General features: G+C 31.3%; 1 protein-coding gene across 1 annotated transcript in view; it reads left to right on the forward strand.

Moving 5' to 3' along the window:
• The window catches only part of LOC106461708 (TFIIH basal transcription factor complex helicase XPD subunit-like), a 69,127-nt gene that overhangs the window by 17,447 nt on the left and 31,642 nt on the right, over positions 1-20,038 (forward strand). The window contains exons 8-15 of the mRNA XM_013921560.2: positions 1,177-1,230; positions 2,407-2,469; positions 6,888-7,011; positions 8,251-8,347; positions 9,649-9,758; positions 10,645-10,668; positions 14,622-14,790; positions 15,356-15,474. Coding sequence (XP_013777014.1) covers positions 1,177-1,230; positions 2,407-2,469; positions 6,888-7,011; positions 8,251-8,347; positions 9,649-9,758; positions 10,645-10,668; positions 14,622-14,790; positions 15,356-15,474 — 760 coding nt within the window. The remainder of the gene's footprint in view (positions 1-1,176; positions 1,231-2,406; positions 2,470-6,887; positions 7,012-8,250; positions 8,348-9,648; positions 9,759-10,644; positions 10,669-14,621; positions 14,791-15,355; positions 15,475-20,038) is intronic.

Consider the following 20,038-nt stretch of genomic DNA (forward strand, 5'->3'; position numbering starts at 1 on the left):
AATTAGAAACAAACAAACAAACAAATTGTTAACCTTTGAAGTACTATTAGTAGTATATATTTTGAATTAGTTATCTAAATGTTATGCTGGTACAGTTTTAAAATTTTGACTTAACAGTAAATGAATAATTATGTATTTCTAGTGTTGTAAATACTAATTTATCAAAGTAACTTTTACATGTAGTTATGATGTAAAAACTTGTATACATTTTATGCAATAAATGAATTGGTTACAATTTCATTATTAGTGTATTTATAGTTTAAAGAAACATATCTTTTAATATCTGTATTATTCTTTTTTAATAAATCTCTTCAAAATGTTTTGTTTTCATTCAAAAATATATGTAATCCCATTTAATTTCTACAGTACGTTTAATAATTGAAACAATTTCAATTTATGGACTGTCAGTGTTTGTCTGTGTTAATACTTGTCAATGCTTTTCTATTAAGTACACTGAATTAAAAATTTTAAGGTTCTCTTAAACTGGTTTATTATTGATTAAGGATAGCTTGGTAGAATGCCATGACAGATTTGTAAATAAAATATGGGGCCATTATTTTTACATGTATTTCATTGTATGTCATATCAAAAATTAACAACTTAGTCAAACATCTTTTACAGCTCTATCAAAATACTGATAGAGCTTATTATGGGATTTTTGACAAAATATGCCACATTTACTTGTGTTTTCCTAATATCCTGGAGATTAACTTTCAGATAGATAGTATGGAAATATTTGTCTTTTGAGGAAGTAAAAAAGAAAGTGAGAATCCTAGAAAAGTTCTTCATGGTAGCTTCTTCATCTCGCTAAAAATTGTTACTTTTTCTCTAGGTGATTGCCTGTTAAAATCAGTTTTGTTTATGATATTTAATGCTGAATTTTATAAGATTATGCAGTATTCCTGATTTTAGTGTTGATCAGTCTGCATTGTTTACAGATAATATATTTATATCCTCACTTTTCTAGTAAATAAATGTAACCTTTGTGAGACATTTTTTACAATCTACAAATGTTTTCATATGTAGGAAATTAGTATTTGACTTGGTAATGAATTTTCTGTAAGTCAAGTTTCTTTGGATTTTTATCTACGTACTTCTGTTTTCTCTAAAATTGAATTGATCACAAACACATTATATTTTAATTTAGTATTGTTAACTAGGGTTATCTCTTTCTAGTCTTTCGATGCTCATGGGAGAGAGTACCCTCTACCAGCAGGTGTTTATAGTCTTGTAAGTGCAATAGTTCTTTTTTTTCAGTTGTTTTGAGTACACTGGTATAGCTCATAGCTTGTATATGGTTACAAAATTTGTTTATAAGTAATGTTTACTGAAGGGTATTTTTGATGACTAATGTATTACACAAATACAATGTTTTAGGCTATTATATCTAGTATTATGGCCTCTCTTTTAGTTAAAAGTATTTTTTTTGAAATAGAAATGTAATTTTATGTGATTGGTATAAACATGCAAATGATGCTTTGTACTGAATTATAAACATCAGTATTATTTGTGTGTGAAAATGTAATTATATTTATACACTGGAGGTAGTAAAATAAGACTTTCTGTGTAGAAACAAGGATGGCCAAGTTTCAGCTATTCACTTACTGAAATCTCATAACAATTACACAAATATAAATATATTGCTCTTTATAAACATACAGTGATTTTTGGTTGACAGTATTTAAATGAGATTTGGTGGTTTTGTAGAATTAATTTCAAGTTGTAATTGATAAAATTAAAGAAATATTTATGTATAGTTATAATGTCTAGCACTATCATTATTATAAAAATATGTTGTTTTTAACACAAATCAAAAAGATTTAGTAAGGTTTACTGATGTAAGAATTTTATAGTCTCTTGTAATGTTGAAACAACTGGAACTGAGATGTTGAATTGTTAGCATTGGTAATTTTTTGAAATCTGTAGTTAATAGGTAAAATATGTAAGAGAAAATTAACACTTCAAGGTCAGTCATAGTAATTATATAATGATAATATTTATGTAGTTTAATGCTGTAGTTATTTATAATGCTACAGTCTATGTATGTGAGTGTATTACCATTGTTATAATTATTCAAACAAAGCACTAGCTTTATCAACAAAAGAGTAGTTAACAAACAATATCAAAGAAATTTGTATTTTTCTTTTTCTTAGTTGTTTAAACCATAGTATTTAGAAAGTAAAATGTTATTAAAATAAGAAGATATAATTGATGTTAAAGAACTGTCACAATTCATTTTTATAACTTCTAGAGGCATCTTGACTGCAGTTCTAATTTGTGAAATGTATTCATAAAAGGATTTTTCAAGGTGTTCATTTGATTTATAATTTGCAAGTGAAAGCCTTTATGAACAAATCCATAGTTAATTTTATTGTTATATGTATTGGAGGTTATTCTTATTTTTAGGATGACCTGAAAGAATATGGAAAAAAAAATGGTTGGTGCCCGTATTTTATTGCTCGTCATGCTGTAAGTAGGTATTTAAATATTTCATTTTATGGAGAGTTTTGAATTAGTTTGTTAACACAGTAATGGAAACGTGCATTATACTTATTTATGGTAAAGGCTGTTTTTGGCTCTATTGTGTTTTTCATCACTGAATTAGATATAATAGCCTGGCATGTACCAACTACAAAGACACATTTATTTAATGGTGTTATTAATGGAAAAACTTACATGAAATCACATATAACCTGCTGAAAGCACAGTTGTAGCAAGCATAAAATATGGATGTAATATAAAAAAGTACACGGAGATAAGAAACATTCAAATCCACAATTTTCTTGTTATACTGTTGCTAGAACCTTAGTCATCAGTATCATAAGAAGTACTTCTCTACTATATTGCATCAGTGATGTGATCTTGAATATGTCCTAAAACCATGTGAGTGTCAGTGGACCGATGTCACATTTTCTGTACTTAGGCATATCTACTATTCAATCCTGAAAAATATAGAGAATGATTATTGTATGTCACAGTATTATGAACTTCAGAGTATATATGATGTCACAGTGTATGTGAATATTCAGTGTCACAGTTTCTGAGTGTTTCAGCATTTGTGACTACATATTTATTGTTCTTATGCTTTGAGCAACTGTACATCCCACCTTTGTTTTCATTTGTGAAACTCTTTTTTTTCTATTATATAGTGTGGTGCTAAGTACTTGTGCTCAATGTTAAATTCTACTTCTAATGTGTGTAAATATTGTACCCATAATATGTACCCCATATTTACAAACACATTACACACTTCTTCATAGTGATTTGCTGGGAGGTAGAGTGGCATTGGGACTATCATAAACACCACTTATTGTTTCCTTTCCATTACTTTATTCTTCACTGGATTTTAGGGCCATAAACAGCTCTTGTGGGAACTAATCCCCTATTGTTTTAAAAGAAATCTCGTGAAGCATTTGTGTGAAGTATTTTTAACCATTTATCCATTTAGTCTATTTTGTCAATCTAGAAGCTTTGTTTACAGTTACAGTTCACTCTTATTTAATTATCAAATATGAATATAGATATAAATTCTCAACCATTACTGTGTCTGTTGTATCCCAGCCAACCTAAAGAGTCCTGGTATTGAATAAAAAGCCTTGTTGTTTCTGGATATAGTATAAACGGTGTATTTGACGTATAATTATGCATTCTTTTTTACTTTCATTCAGAAGTTCTTATTAATCACTGTTAAAGTAGTTTTCTCCTGTTGAAGCTATGGTTATTTGACCTGCTACATTATAAAGAAGACTTATTATATACTCTTCTTTAAATTCATTCCAAAGTTCCTATTAACAATTGCTTTGTAAGACTTAATCCAAATTTTATAAAACAAATCCACTAAACTATGAAGAAACTTTTGGAACAATAATTAAAGAAATTAAAATTATTAGTTTTATTCAGTAGCTAATCTGATGTTTGCACACCCGTGCTTTCAGATTACCATCCTAGAATAAAATACATAATTGAAATACTTTACAGCATTAAAATAGGATGATTATATTTCTTTGTTGTGTATGAATATGTTCAGTTTCATTTGAAATGTAACTTCCGTCTGACTAATCCACTTCACCCATTGTGGACTAAAAAAACTGCCATTCATTGTTAGCTGGCTAGGAAATATGTGATGATAGGAAAAAAAAAAGATTCAAGAAACCTTTCTTGAGCAGTAACAACAGTCTTTCTGATTTTATCCACAATTGATCTTGTGTTAAAATTGTGTATTACATTGAGTGTTGACCAACCTTGTTACAGAGAAAGATCGTGTATAATAAGAGTAATATTGTATTTCTAAGTGATCAGTGAAGCTGTTAATGAAAAGTTGTCAATCAGTTTAGATGTAAGTATCATATACAATAGAGCGCAAATTTATTAAAACATCCCATTGCTCTTGTAGTTCTGACTTGTTGTACCTATGAAGTAAAGCCATTGATATATAAAATGTTGGGAAACATTACAATAGGCAAGTTATTGATTTTCTCACATTATCTATGAATTACACATTTAACTGATTTAAAATTTGGAGAGAAAAGCAACACAAATGTTTATGTGCAGTATATTTTAAAAATTTGTTTGAGATGTCTAATCTAAATACAAGGTGCTGCAACATTGTCACATATGATTGCCTTTAGGTTATCTACCACTCATCATTGACAAAAATTTGAGATTTGATTACATAATTATTTTCTGTAGGTGTATAAGGGATGTTTTTTTTTCCTTTTTTTTTCAGAAACATTATCTGGTATAGCTACTATGGCAATGTGTTGTCTTTATATGCTAAAACAGAGAGAATTAACACTCTTTGAGAGAGTCATGGTGAAATATTTACAAGGTACTGGTTGAAATTTATGAAAAATTGGAAAATCCATTGGCTGTTCACCGTGTAATGTAAAGTGTACATTGGAAAGATACAGGAAAACCCAATCCTATAATACCATAAACAAGACAGAGGACAGAGGCAAAAGCCCACTAAATATTTTGATTAAAATATAAAAAGTTCTGAAAAATCAAAGTAAAACTGCTGATGACATTAACAAGTCATGCACAAATATAGTTTGTGTACAGTCTCAAAAAATGCTGCAGAAATGTGTCCATTGGGGAAGAGTAGCAGCAAGGAAGCCTTTACTACTCAAAGGCAATTTAGCAGGGAGTAAGTTTTGCAAAATAATATGTATCTTTATCTTTGGAACAGTGGCAAAAATTGCTTTGGATGTACATAAATTTTAACTATTTGGCTCTTTCTTACATGCATATGTTCACCAAAGAGTCAGTGATAGGTTGCACAAGGTGAACCTTGTGCCAATAATTGAGCAATCAGGAAGCTCTGTGATGGTTTAGGATGCAGTATCTTATAGAATCACAAGCAAAAGTACCCTTCCACAGTGATGGGAAAAGTCTTAAGTTAATCTGTCACTTTAAGTTATGTCATGGGCTTTAAAAAAGGTTAATTGTGTTGCACTTCTGGTTTCACTTAGAGCCAAAGCTCTGAGCTACTTATATGCTCACCACAAAAAGTAATTGTTGAACATTTCAATCATGCTAAGAGCTGCTCAGCAATAGCATACAGTAAATCTACATTTTTATTCTTTAAGTTACATCACATTTTGAAATATGAATGATAGTGTATTTATTCTTAACAACTTAGTGTAGAATATCCTGCTAGCAAAATAAAATTTGGCATTAACATTATTCATGCCTGTTCTCCCATCATTTCAAAAGTGAATTTTGAGCTTTGCTTGTGTGTGCAGATTTTCAAATGCAGCAAGGAAGTGGCTGCTGTAAACGGGAGAGATGAGCTCTTGGACAGACACCATGATTCGCAATATAAATATATATATATAAGGTAGATCAACATAAATTCCAATGTATTTTAGTTCGTAATGCTATATTCTCTGGAAAGAAACTGATCCAAAACATACTTCCAAGACAGGTCAAGCTTATTTGGCAAAGAAAGAAAGGTCAGGAGATCTTTTGTAAATAGAATGATTGCCACAAAGTCCATAACTTAATTGAATAGAACCAGTATGGTATTTGCTGGACTCTATTGCTTGACAAAAGTTCCAACTGTTCAAAATAAACTTTGGACACAGTTTAAAGAAAAATTTAATCAAATTACACTGAGAAAATACATAGACACGATACCTCAATGATTCCAAGCTGTTACTGATGCCATAGGTGGACACACTAAACATTAGAATTAAAGAAGCTTAAAGCTACTATTTGTTTACTAATTTTGTAATAGTGTCTTTTGAGATTAATTTGCAATAATTAGAAGTTAATTTCTGTAAAAAAATGAATGACTGTTTTGTATTTAAAGCTCGTAAATTGACAGTTGTTGAGATGTTCTAATAATTTTGCACACTACTACATATTATACCAGAAAGTGAGAAAACACTTTAAAACTAATGTGTAGTTTTACATTTATACCATTCAGAATAATTTTGGTATTGGATTGTTAGACATATTTAAGTGTATAAAGCTACCACAATTGATTTTTTGCCTTGTAGGTGACTCATGCTAATGTGAGTGTGTACAGTTGTCACTATGATTTTGTTTCTAGCAGATAACTTATGCTAACATGACTGTGTACAGTTAGCAGAATCATTTTGCTCCATGCAGGTGACTCATGCTAATATGATTGTATAAAGTTACTACTATGACTTTGTTCCTTGCAGATAACTAGTACTGGCATGATTGTGTACAATTATGACTAACTTTTTTCCTTTCAGATGACTCATATAATATGATTATGTTACCACTATGGCTTTGTTCCTTGCAGGTAACTCATGCTAATGTGATACTGTATAGTTATTATTACAACTGTGTTCCTTGCAGATTACTCATGCTAACATGATTCTCTACAGTTATTATTACAACTTTGTTCCTTGCAGATAACTCATGCTAACGTGATTGTGTATAGTTATCACTATTTATTGGACCCAAAGATAGCTGATCTTGTTTCAAAAGAATTTTCCAGAAATTCAATTGTTGTTTTTGATGAGGCTCATAACATTGGTATGTATTTATTTATATATATAGACAGAGAGAGAGAGAGAGGTTTAAATGCTTTGTTTGCTTGTATGCTATTAAGTACAAATATAGATTAAGTCCAGTATACTGATATTGAAGAGTATCACAGCTGTAATTTTGATATTTTTACTTGTAATTCAAAAAAAGAGGAAAGCTAACAAATGAAAGCAGAACATTTAGTAACCTAAATATCAGTAGAATTGTAAATTTCCTTCAATCATGCAAGATACGCTAAATAAAAACAGTATGTGATTTTCCCAAGTATATATCTTATCCTGCTTAATTACAATCTTTGCTTAAATTAATGGTTTCTTGATTATTTAACAATATTTTTAATTGAGTAGATAAGTATTTAATCAACAGCTTTGATGAGCTTACAAGGTTGGTTGTTTGCAGCTGCGACTTTTCTTTTTTTAGTTTTATGAATTTCAACCAGAAGAATGCAAAACAAATGCTGGCATCATCCTTTTAAAATTCTTTTTTTCTTGGCTGAATTTGTGTTCAAGTTCAGTTGTTGCATTTATAAAACTTATGTTTTTTAGTCCTTTTTAATTCACCATATAGTAACTTAAATTAATTTAGGTGTGTGAATAATATTACTACACTAAAACAAATTTTTTGTTTTATATGTACAATGGATAAACTATTCTATTTGTTTTTGTTTTGTATTAATTAACAAAATAAATGTTATTTAATGATTTTGATAGCTGTTGTAACCATTATTTTCTAAAGTCGAGAAACGTGTATTATGTTTATTTTATTTTTTTCACCTTTTATACAGAAAATTAAATATAAGAATTTTTTTATTGAATAATTATCAGAAAAGCTACCTTGTTACTGGAATTCCAAAATTTTTTAAATGATGTACATGTAATATCATAATGACCATTAGGCATTTTTTCTTTCTAAATTGTATGTTTCATTAATTTCTGATATCTCTTTTAAATAAGGTTATATTTTTTTTATTATTAAAGTTTTAATTTAATTTTTAATTCATATTTTGTGTTTGGTGAGAGTCGTAACTAGTGACTCGTACTGAAAACACTAAACTTCACTTCTACATAAATTTTATCAATCTTGATGGTAATTCTATGTATTGTAGTGTTTCATGTTTTATCCTCATTTTTATTTGTGCATAAAGACGTTTTTTTTTAAACATCTATGATAAAATTTGAGTTATATAACCTAAAATTAAAGTTGATTCATTCCTGTTTAAACAACAAGACAATGTTTGTATTGAGTCTATGAGCGTGACTATCAGCAGAAGAGTGATAGAACGATGCCAAAACAACATTCAGGTGCTAGCTCAAACAATAAAAGAGTAAGTATGATGTGTTTATACTATAAGCAAAGAATTTTGAAAGTAACTTAAGTTATGCATTGATTTTTATGTTAACCCTAAAATCTGGAGTCAATCATACAGAAAGTAATGGCAGTTTTGTCATCACAGTATCTGTCAAATATTTAAAAAAATTAAATGTGCTATTCAGTGATAATTTTAGTATTAAAGCTTTCAAACAGTACAACTTTTGTGCTCACCTGGTCTTCTTTTATAGGGAAATGTTCATTAGGAAATGAGTTTTTTCCCCAATTTGTGTCAATATTTTGGGGAAAATTCATTGCCTTTTTCAAAGTAATTTACCTATAAAAGACATGTTTATAGTGCAAAACTAGTCAGTATACACTAGGTGGATGGCTGAAAGTTATTTTTACCATAATCTTATTCCTAAGTGCATGGTTGAAAGGAATAATATGCATGAAATGCAAATGTTGTGTATACAGTCTCTATGGGGGTTTTTGTTCCTGTTGAAGCTAAACCAGTTAGAAAAAGTCATCCAAAAATGTTATAATCCATATTGAAAGAAGATAAGGAAACTGAAAAGCAGAAGGAATAGTAAGAATAATATTTTTTTTGTTTTTATTCTTACAACTTTGTTTGTATTAGATCATTCAGTGATTGAAGAACTTAGATATGGTTGATTGGATGATCGGACATCAACTAATAAAAGGCCTAACATTTATTGTTGTTTCTACTAATTGTGTAGTGTGTCCTAGATGTCATGAAGATGTTGAAAACAAAGGTCAGAATAGAATGGCCTTGAACAAAAATAGCATTGCTAAGGAAGACTTTATGAAAGTTAAAATAATACTTTGAAAGTTTCATTGCATTTTGCAAAGCAGGAGATCGAACTCTAAATTTATGGAGAGTTTTATGTGAGAAATGAGTCTAGTGGATTTTAACTTGTTTAAAGTTGCCACTAAAACATGGTAATTTCTGTATGATTAATTCATAGTTTTAGGGTTTAAAAAAGATAAAATTAATTTGATCAATCAGTATTAAAGATAGGTGGTTTTGAAGACTAATAGTTATTTTACTTCTGAGTTTCAGAAAATATATAGAAAAATAACTTGTTAAATTTAGACCTGTATGATATCATTCACTCAGTAAGAAGGAGAAGGATTGGTAGAAATAAATAACTGAATAAAAAATCAAATATGTGTGTAGTTTCATTTTATATGTAATGAATGTTGTATACATATATATGTATTTTATAGTTTGCTTACACTTGTATATAATAAAACGTGTAAATCTTACAAATGACTTGGTTTATTTTTTCCCAGTTTAAAAGAGCAAGATACCAATAAGCTTAAAGAGGAATACCAAAGATTGGTGGAAGGATTAAGAGATGCCAATGTTGCACGTGAAACTGATATTGCACTTTCTAATCCAGGTTTACAGGTTTCCTTTTTATTATTATTAACTGAGGGTACCAGATAAGAAAGCAAAATTTATATAAAGGACAATGCTAGATTAATGTTCCCCATCCTTCTTTCTTTTGTTATTAAATCTGTAATGATTTTGCTATATGTTAATTACATACCCTGCTATGTGGAATGTAATAATTGACTTATTTAACTGATTAACTGTGTCTTTAAATTTAAAGCCAGAAGTAGAAATATTCCCCATTTTCAGGTTGTTTTTTTATCCCCTTTCTTGGGCACAAACCTTAAAACAAAATATCCCATGTACACCACCTGACAATTTCCAGCTGCTATACCAAAATCATGGTAATTGATCCAGCCAACTGTTGTTAATGGATGCTCGCACACACACATACACATGCACACACACACACACACACACACATGATGCATTATCTTTACACTAGTTGGTGTGATATGAATGCACTTTTAATGAAAACTAGTAGTAAATACTTGATATGATGATGTTACTTAATGGAAGTTTTTGTATACATTTTGAGGCATTATTTGTTATTTTTATTCATATAGCTCTTATGTTTAAAAAAATAAATAAATTCTTCCTGTTGCCAAAAATTTGTCATCTTTATCACGTGAAGTAAAACAACAATTTTAATGATTGGTATTGAATTTTTTTATATAAATTTAAGAAATAATATGTTTTAAAAAATTATTCAGTGTATTATAAAAATAGATAGTTCTTTTAAATATTATGAGTTTTGATACTTTTATAGTACAGTACTAGTACAGGCAATAACAGAATCAAGAACTCTTTGGTTTGACAAGATTTTGTCCTTACTAATTCTAGAATATTTTATTTATATACCCTTAATTATTATTATTTATTTCTATTTCTAGTATTGCCAGATGAAGTTTTGCAAGGTGAGAACTAAAGTGTACACATTTACATTTGTCTGCCATTTTGTGTAATTTTTTAATAGTTCTTTGTGTTAATTACTTGCTATGTTAAACATTAAATACAATTTTTATAATGTATGTATTTCAGCTGGGATACAGTGGAACAACACCTGCATATATTGAATTTCCTATTTTAAAAGTCTTGTATGTTTCAGTGTGCATATGTGATTGTAGAACACATTTCAGACACCTGATATTAAGTTTAATAGTGTTATGAGGCATTAATACTTATGGCTATGATTCGGTTTTTACCTCACTTACAAAAAATTGGTGGTTGGGGATTGGTTTGCTGCTTTGTATGTTTGATTGTAATGCTGAGTTCCCCTAAACATTCATTGTTTAGTTTTGTATGTTTATTATATATCCTTATACACTTGATTTTTTTTCAATATTCAAATTTTAAAACAACAACAACACATATATACAACAGTGTATTGCCATTTTTCACCTATTTTGAGTCCCCCTGTGTGTCAGTTGTATATTTATGGACTTAGCTTGCTAAAACCTGGGATTCAATTCCCAATGGTTGACAAAGTACAGATAGTCTATGTAGCTCTGTGGTAAAATAAATGAACTAAACCACCTGTTTTTTAAGTTGGAACTTTTGTCAAAAGGTTAAAATTTATATTTTCTTCACCAACACATGACATGTTGCTGCTAGTTTGACCAAATTAAAATATATTTATCTCTTGTGTAATTTTTTTCTTCACTTAATTCTTTCTTCTACTTTATGCTAATTCTTCTTTACAAATTAAAAAGAAATTCTCAGATGCCTGAACAATGTACATATTTTTCTCTCTTTTTAACAAATATATGACAGTGGTATTGAACTTAGATGGTTTGGGTTTGCTTAGCCTGTAGTGACTGTTGCTATTGGATAAGACGTCTATGTTTACTGGTTTAAGCTTCATAGAAAACTAGAGTAACTTATTTTCTGATATATGTAAGGTATCATTGTTTTTCTGAATTAAGAGAATTAATATTTTGTAGAGAAATATATCAAAATTTAATTTTTATAAAATATACATATTGAATATTTGTGTGCCAGATCTTAGATTCACTAAATTAAAAGTTCATATTTTCCAGATTTAAGAGGTTCATGCATTTTAGAAAGATTGTTTCCTCAAGATCTGTTAAAGGTTATTCAATTTATTTTATTCTTATTTATGACAAACTTACCAAGTGAAATGAATAAGAATTTTCCTGGAGATTTATACATAAATTTGATTAAAATATTTTTTATAGATATTGTACAGAGGTGCATTGTTTTCATGGTAGAGCATAAAATATATCTAAAAACTTCTGAGTTTTGGTGGAAATTCAACCTTTGTTATTGTTTTGGGGTTATTTCTGAGTGTATTAGAAACCCACTGAGAAAATAGAGGATGATAGTAGGTCTATCAATTTCTGACACACACACACATTCAGTATATTTTCATTGTGACTTTTATAAAAACAGTAATCAATTTCTTGATCATGGGTGTGGTCTTGTTATGAGCATAGGTTGGTGAATCTTCAATTATATGTTAAGATAAAAAAAAAATTCCAGCCACACTGTGTTTATATTATTTTACTTCTATGAGTATCAGGTTTGTGAATGTTGTTCGTTATAGGTGTAATCCTTATGCACAGAGACCTGTAGTATATACAACGGAACTTTTGTAGATAAAAATAAAAATGATTTAGCAGTAAATTAACATGTTTATTTTCAGCAGTTGTTACTAGAGCATGTTTAGTGTGATACTAAAAACTAGCAAGTATGTTTTGTAAAATGTTCTCTGACTTAATGATGCTCCTGTGAAGTATTGTTCTAAATTGTTGTCAACTGTTTCAATATTATTACTTAATTTAATTAACTATTAATTTTTAATATTAAAATTCTATTCAGTTACTATACTGCAATTTGCTAGCTCAACTCTTCTTGACCAATGACTGTTGTTGTTGTTACTTTGTGCCTGTGAGTATGACACTTGCTGCCATGTTGAAGCTGAAGTGCACTCATTTGATAGTTTAACTTGAAGCTGTTCCACAGTCATTATATTGTGTATTTTGACTGAGATTTTTGAATTGTTGGCTCCAGTCCAATTGCAAAATGTATTTAATTTTTCTGCAGTACAGATATTTCTGACATATGAAGTACTGATTATAGTAGAGAGGATTAATCTCTAGTTGTTTATTTTAGTGTATTTTGGCTGAAATGTTGTGTTATTGGGTTCAGTCCATTTGTTATGTCTGTATACAGAATTGCCTTCTGCAAAGCCCAGGACACTTGTGAAGTCCTGGTTACACAGGGATTCATTAATGTGTTTAGTTTTTTACATAATGTTGTCATATGTTTTGCATGTAGATCATCAAATGGTTGCTAGTAAACATTTGGGAAGCAGCAAACCAAAAAACGTTTGTCATCCACCACTGCAGACAGACTCATTTGAGAAAATTATCTTAAATGTTCTTTTGAGTAAATAATAATGTTTAAGATATTTTCTGTTGTTTTAGTGTTAAACTGTTTAACTTTTGCTCCTTTTTATTTATTTATTTTTTACCCTTTATCTCTTGCTTTATTAATTTTTTAAATTGACTTCCATTTAGATATGACTGAAAATGAAAATTCAAGATGATACAATGTAACTTAACTTATTTAATGAGAACTTTATTGTACATTGATCGTGAAACTGATGCAATCCATACCTTGCCACACAGTATTTACTTTTTATTCAAATTTAAATTTAAAATTAATGATATAAATCTAAATATTAAGAGATTAAAAATATTTTGTTAAAGAAAAAATTCTAAAACTTAAATGGATTAAACTTCACAATATTTTATCCTAAAATCATTAATTAATTAATATTTTTCAAAGTCGGTTAAAAGATAGGGACTTTATTTTTATGAAAACAATGTTACTTCAAATTACAAATCAATCTTTATACAAGTGAATTTTGATTAGGGACATTTTTATTTTTTCTTGTGAGCTGTGCAAGTTATCAGGTTTGAACAAGACCCAGTACAGATCCATATTTATTTATAGCACTGATGAATATTCATGGTCAATGTGCAGGTGTTTTATTCATGTGTGTGAACAGTTCAAGCACAAGGCCAGTATTTCTTAAAATCAGTGAACAGTATATTTGATGCACTGGGTTGAATTGCAACAAAATTATTGAAACATATGTATTGACTTCTTATTGTCTAAAAACTTGCAAATAAACGATTCACTGGTGTAATTTATTGTAGGGCATGTGACAAAGCATAAATCTTCACTGATATATGGTTCAGGTTGACCTAATTTTGACTGCTGTGAAAGGTCATAAGTTACATATTGTCATATTTACTTGATGGAAAATGAAGGATGTCATTAATTTTGAATATAGCTCCTGAAAGACAGCACACAATGTGTTTAGCATGTGTATTTTGGAATGCATAGATAAGACCTACTGCAAGCACTAAAACCAAATTCTAGTGACAAAACTTGTATTTTTATTGTATTCTAGAAATGTTCATATCTATATGATTTGTGTGAATTGAAATAGTGATTCATGTACTGCTAATACTTGAATTAAGTCATGGAAATGATATGATATTTTCACTAGGGATTTAACACTTGCAGCCTTTTTAATGAATTGATGCTTTAGTGTTGCATTTTTATATTTTGTCTAGAAAAAGAACATAAAATAATATACTAGTAATTAATATAATTTGATTAAGTGTACTTAACAATATTTCAAATAGTCCATTATGTAATGGAAATTTTACTGCCCTCTGCCCCAAAGATTTTCAGACCTGAAGATCCTGGTCATTTTACTCCCTGCTACTTTATAAAACTTGAAACAAATCAAGAAACTTCACAGATTTTAGCAATGCCATGATAATTTATATCTAACAGTATTAATCCTGACAAGTATTTTACTACTCCACAGAGGCTGTACCTGGTAACATTCGTAATGCTGAACATTTTATCAGTTTTTTGAAAAGATTCTTAGAGTATGTGAAGACAAGGCTCAGGGTCCAGCATGTGGTTCAGGATAGTCCTGCATCATTTCTTAAGGATGTATATCAGAAAGTTTACATTGAAAGGAAACCCCTTAGGTTTGTATAAAGCAAGAAGTTTTGTTTTGTGTCTATGAAGATCTTTCTGAAAAACAAACTTAAATTATAACAACTAAAAAAGAACCATTACCATCTTGAAGAATACTTAGTTTAAAACTAATTAACTACAAAATCTCTTAACTCAGTGTTTGCAATATATGTTTTTTTTTCAGTTAAAGTTCTAAAGAATCCATGCCTTGAAAAATAATATTTCAATTGTTAAATACTGGGTAGGAAAATTATTTTAATTTCTGTGATTATCATATAAACTTAACAGTGTCACTTCCCTGTGTCTGGGGAAGAACCTTATGGATTTTATGGTTAAAAGTTTAAAGGTCATGGTCGCCATTTTAACATGGAAATGTGTTTTTTGTGTGGGAGAAAACATAAACCACAAAATAGATATGCACAAACCATTTTTATCATTACACCAAAAACAAACCAAACAGAAAGCTAATGGTTGGACAGATAACCCATTCTATAGATGGCTATTTCTTATTCTCATTTGTTTATTGTTTTCCATATATACATAAGTTTATCCCTCTTTTTTTTTTCTTCTTATCAGGTTTTGTTCGGAAAGGCTTCGATCTTTGATACGGACTTTAGAAGTTTCAGACATCACAGACTTTTCATCATTACTTTTATTGTCCAACTTTGCTACACTTGTGAGCACCTATACAAAAGGTTTAAAAGTTCTTCTTGTTTATTTTAATAAAAGATTGGGCTTTTTAAAAAAAATGTGTAATATCTTTAAAACTTATGAATTGAAGAAATTTTTCTAAACATCTAATTTAAAAAACTGTAATAAAGCAGTACAACCTTAAAACTTTCATGATTTCTTCCATGCTTTTTCACATGATTGTACATGTGATGTTTATGTATGATATAGTACAACATTTTTCGATATGGTACATTACCTCCTCTCACATAAATGAGAGTGCTGCCTTCTATATGGACATTTTTTTTTACGTATGCTACAAGCCTTATATCTCCCCTCCATTTGAATTGACCGATTACAGTGTGTCTCTCATGCAAATCATCATGCATTAACCCTCCATCAATAAGAGTGTGAAATACTCTCATGTGATTCCCTGTATTCAATTCTATCAAACTACCACTTCTCATTTGGCAGTACTCGTGTTCAAATATTTTTTTTGTTGGTACTCTTTGTGTGAATCATGATTTTAATAATTTAATTTCTGAAGTGGGATTTCTTGATTATTAATTTTTTCTTTACACTGAAGAAATCTTTTAATTTAACTTAATTTTCCAATCTCTATTTTTTTTCTCTCACACATATATTTTACATCAAACACTTTGTTTGATTTACATATTTCTGCAATGAATTCTGAGGTTCTTGTTCCCACATCAGATGTTATACTTCTAGCACTATTTTCACAGGCTGCAGGTGGGGGAGACCCATTGATGGATTTCTCTGCTATTATCCATTGTTACATTGATCGTTATATGGGTCAACCTTCTTTTCCTGAACTTGCCTCACTAATCCTCCTGAACAATCTGAACCTGTTCGGGCTAATGATGATTTGATAGCTTTTTATACACCACCAGATTTTGCAGTGTTTTTCCCTACCCCTACTTCAAAATCAGCTAGGCTTAATGCAGCATTTTTTGACATGATTTCTCGGGTATGTTATGTTTTATCCAATTCCCCCTTTTTATATGATACCTTATTACTGCCATGTTGGCTCATTTATTGTCTTTGGCTCTTACTTTACACACGTGGTTTCACTATAGTTGGGATTTTCTGGATTCTGATGCCACCTTGTCCTGGTTATGTTTACTGCCTCGTTCTTTTCGGAATTTCTGTATTTTTTCTTTGGCGATATGTTTTGATTATGCATTTGAGACTTTGGAATCTCGTGTAATCTGTGCATCAACACTCGACCCTTTCCTCTTTGATTGCACATTTGTCGCAGTTGGAGCCACGACACACTCCTATTCTTTTCCCGTCCTGGTCCTTATTTACCCACCCCTTTCAGGGGTTTCTCATCTCATTCTTTTATTCAACAATGATGGACATGTCGCCAAGAGTACTGGAGATTAACCAGAGGGTTCTGGTCCAGTGAGAGTTTGACTATATTTATTATATTGTTATCCTTTGGCGATTGTTCACTACAGTTCCATGGGTTCTTTGAGTTTAATCAGAGGGACTTGTCCTACTATTTCTTTCCCCACCTCCTTTGTCCCTGGTACCCTTTTCCTTTTCTATGACTTGGGATCTTGCCACCAACCTGCATTTGTCCGAGGAGGTAGAAGATTTTCTGTCTCTACAGGCTTTTGCGCCTGTTCATCATCTTTCTCCAGGCTTTTATTTCAAGCTGTTTGTTGTCCTCCCACCAAACCTGAGACTGGTGGCCTGTACTAGGTTTGTCCTGCTTCATTCTAATTTTCAATCTGCCCCATTTTATCTTGGAGGTGGTTATAATGGGCTGTTAATCAAGTTGAAGAAGTCCTTACTGCTACCTATCCAATATCTTGTCCATTTGGGTGTTTTTCTTTTTCTACACACATCTCAGTTGGGCCCACCCTTCTCCTCTTTGACTTTTTTTTAATGGGTTTTCATTTTGATTACAGCTCATGAAGTTCTATCGCTTTTAGGGATGTGATCTTCCATGGTAGCCCTCATCCCATTAGGTCAGGCTCACATGCAGGCTCTATCATGGGCTTTTCACAACGAGTGCAATTTTGCACTCATCCTTTGTCTGCTGTTATTACCCTTGTTTTCAATTGACGTTGGGGGTTAGATGTGACTCTCATGTTGGCGGGTGTCCCACTTTTTCCTCTTCATCTATTTTCTCACGTTTCATGGATACATCCCTTTGGGGATAGGGGCATGGGTTGATCAACTGGAAGATTCAGGGTTTTTGGTCTGCGGCTGAGAGGTCTTATCCTATCAAAGTCTTGGAGCTTCTCGCAGTAGATCATGTTTTAGTTCACTTTCTCCATCTGGTCATCTTCTTCAGTGGTTGCTTATCTCAATCACCAGGGCATCACCCATTCTCCATCCCTCTGTATTCATACATTGGATTTTATTTTTGGGCCCATATGCTCGATATTCCTATCATTGTATGGCATGTTCTGAGTGCTTTCTCTCATCATGGATCGGATTTCTGTCCAGACAACATTTATCCAACAGAGTGGTCTCTCGATCCTTTTGTTTTCCAGTGACTTTGACTTCAATGGGGTACTCCTCACATTGAGGCTTATGCTACGTCCCTTTACTTCAAATTGCCTTGGTTTTAGTCTCCAGTTCCCCATCTTCTTGCTCTGGTTATCGATGTTTTCAGCCAGGATTGGACCTACACATTTGTCTATCTTCCCATTTTCTTGCTTCTCCAGGTGATTTTGTTCATCCTTGACACTCCGTGTTCAGTTTTCCTGATAGCTCCTGATGTGTTCCTTCCAGATTTGTCCTCAGCCATGGTGGGCTGCCCTTCCAAATGGGGATATTAATGTGGTCCTGTACTGCCTCACTTTGCCTACATTAAAACCACTCTCCCAGTGCTCCTTGTTTCACCTTCCCTTATGTCTTCCTTCCTTCTCCTATTTGTCTGTGGATGTCAGTGGTTTGTTTTTTGCCACCGAGGTTTCACATACTCTTTATCCTTTTACATATCTTCTCATTTCTCCATATCGTTTTTCCTCCCTAACACTTTGGCAGCTCATGAGAATAACTCCTCTGTTTAGCAGCTTTCCCTTCCTTTTTGATTCACACCTTTATATTTGTCCTGATTCGGATAGATTTCTGTGTCCTGCAAGTGCTCTTCTTTGTTATATTTCCTTCAGGGCGTCCTTCTGTGGTATTCATTCATGTCTCTTTCTTCCATGGCTATTGCCCTCTGTTCGTGTTCTTCCTCCTTTGTCAATTGGGTTAGACTCTTCATTCGATTGGCTTCTTCCACTTTATGGTCTTGATCCAGTACATTGTTCTGAGTGATTTCTCACCCAATTCACACCTTATCTTTTCATTGGAATTTCATCTTCTTTGTGCTTTGGAGGTACTTCTTCAATTGGGCATGAGGACTACCCATGATATGTTCATCTCTCACTATTTGTATCAAATCACAGTTTTCTTCCTCTTTGGGTTATTGTCTTCCACCTGTTGCCATTTTAGGATATCAGAATTCAGTGAAACTTTGACTGGGTAAGTTATTTTTTTATTTTTTCAGGTGCCCCTTTTCCTGTTATTAATACTCATTGTTTGGATCCCGCTCTGTGACAAATGGTGCCTGACCAATATTCTTTAACTGTTCAAATCCACATTGTCAAGCCATGTCGACTTGCGTATTATAATTCTATGTCCACGCAACACAAACTGTAGAGACAGGGTGTTCCACAAGATCACTTGTAGGCTTAATCCTCATGATAGAATTGTTTCATAAGTTTGCATGGGTGAAGCAGAAGGGAATAGCTGCCCAACCCTGCCCCTCTCACACTTCCCACCCTTCCTCCCCGCTGAAAACTGGTGCTACCATCTTCTGCCAAAACTCAAAGAGATAATTTGGTAGACTTCAATAGAGGGAGTCACATGCATCATGAGAGTATGGCGCATTCTTATTGGTGGAGGGTTGACACATAATGATTTGCATGAGAGATGCATTGGAATCAGTCAGTTTGAATGGAGAGGAGATAGAAGGCTTGTGGAATGCATAAAAAATTTTGCATACAGAGAGCAGCACTGAATGATAATAGATATTTGAGTAGATGTAAGTACCTATTGGAAATACCTTTATACAATTATAACTTTCTGCAATTCTTATCTTCACTGTGTATTATCAAAGGATTTTGTTTGCTTTTCTACTTATAGACACTAGATTAACCCTTTCGAGATGGGTCACAGGTAAAAGGCCATGTCATCTCATTTTTTTTTAATTGCATTCAAAATTTTATTGAACTACTATTTCATAAACTTATGTCAATAAGTTTGGTATCAAACTGTAGATTATAATTCAAATTTTAGAACTATACATTACTCAATTTGTTAGTTTAAAACTAAATATTAAAAAACATAAACATCAATTTTTGTGTGTCGCATGGTATGTTGAATGCAGCACTAGTTCAAATTAGATGTTTGTGAAGTCAAAATAATAAGTCTATAGTTTCATATGAATTAGAAACTCAAATTACAGATATTGCTCATGTAATAAATCAAACACAGTGGCATCCTGCTCACCTCTTTCCACTTTTGGAAATGCTCCCTTATATACGCTTACTTCTATATATGACA

The sequence above is a fragment of the Limulus polyphemus genome, unplaced genomic scaffold, assembly GCF_000517525.1.
Source record: "Limulus polyphemus unplaced genomic scaffold, Limulus_polyphemus-2.1.2 Scaffold40, whole genome shotgun sequence".
Classification (NCBI taxonomy): domain Eukaryota; kingdom Metazoa; phylum Arthropoda; class Merostomata; order Xiphosura; family Limulidae; genus Limulus; species Limulus polyphemus.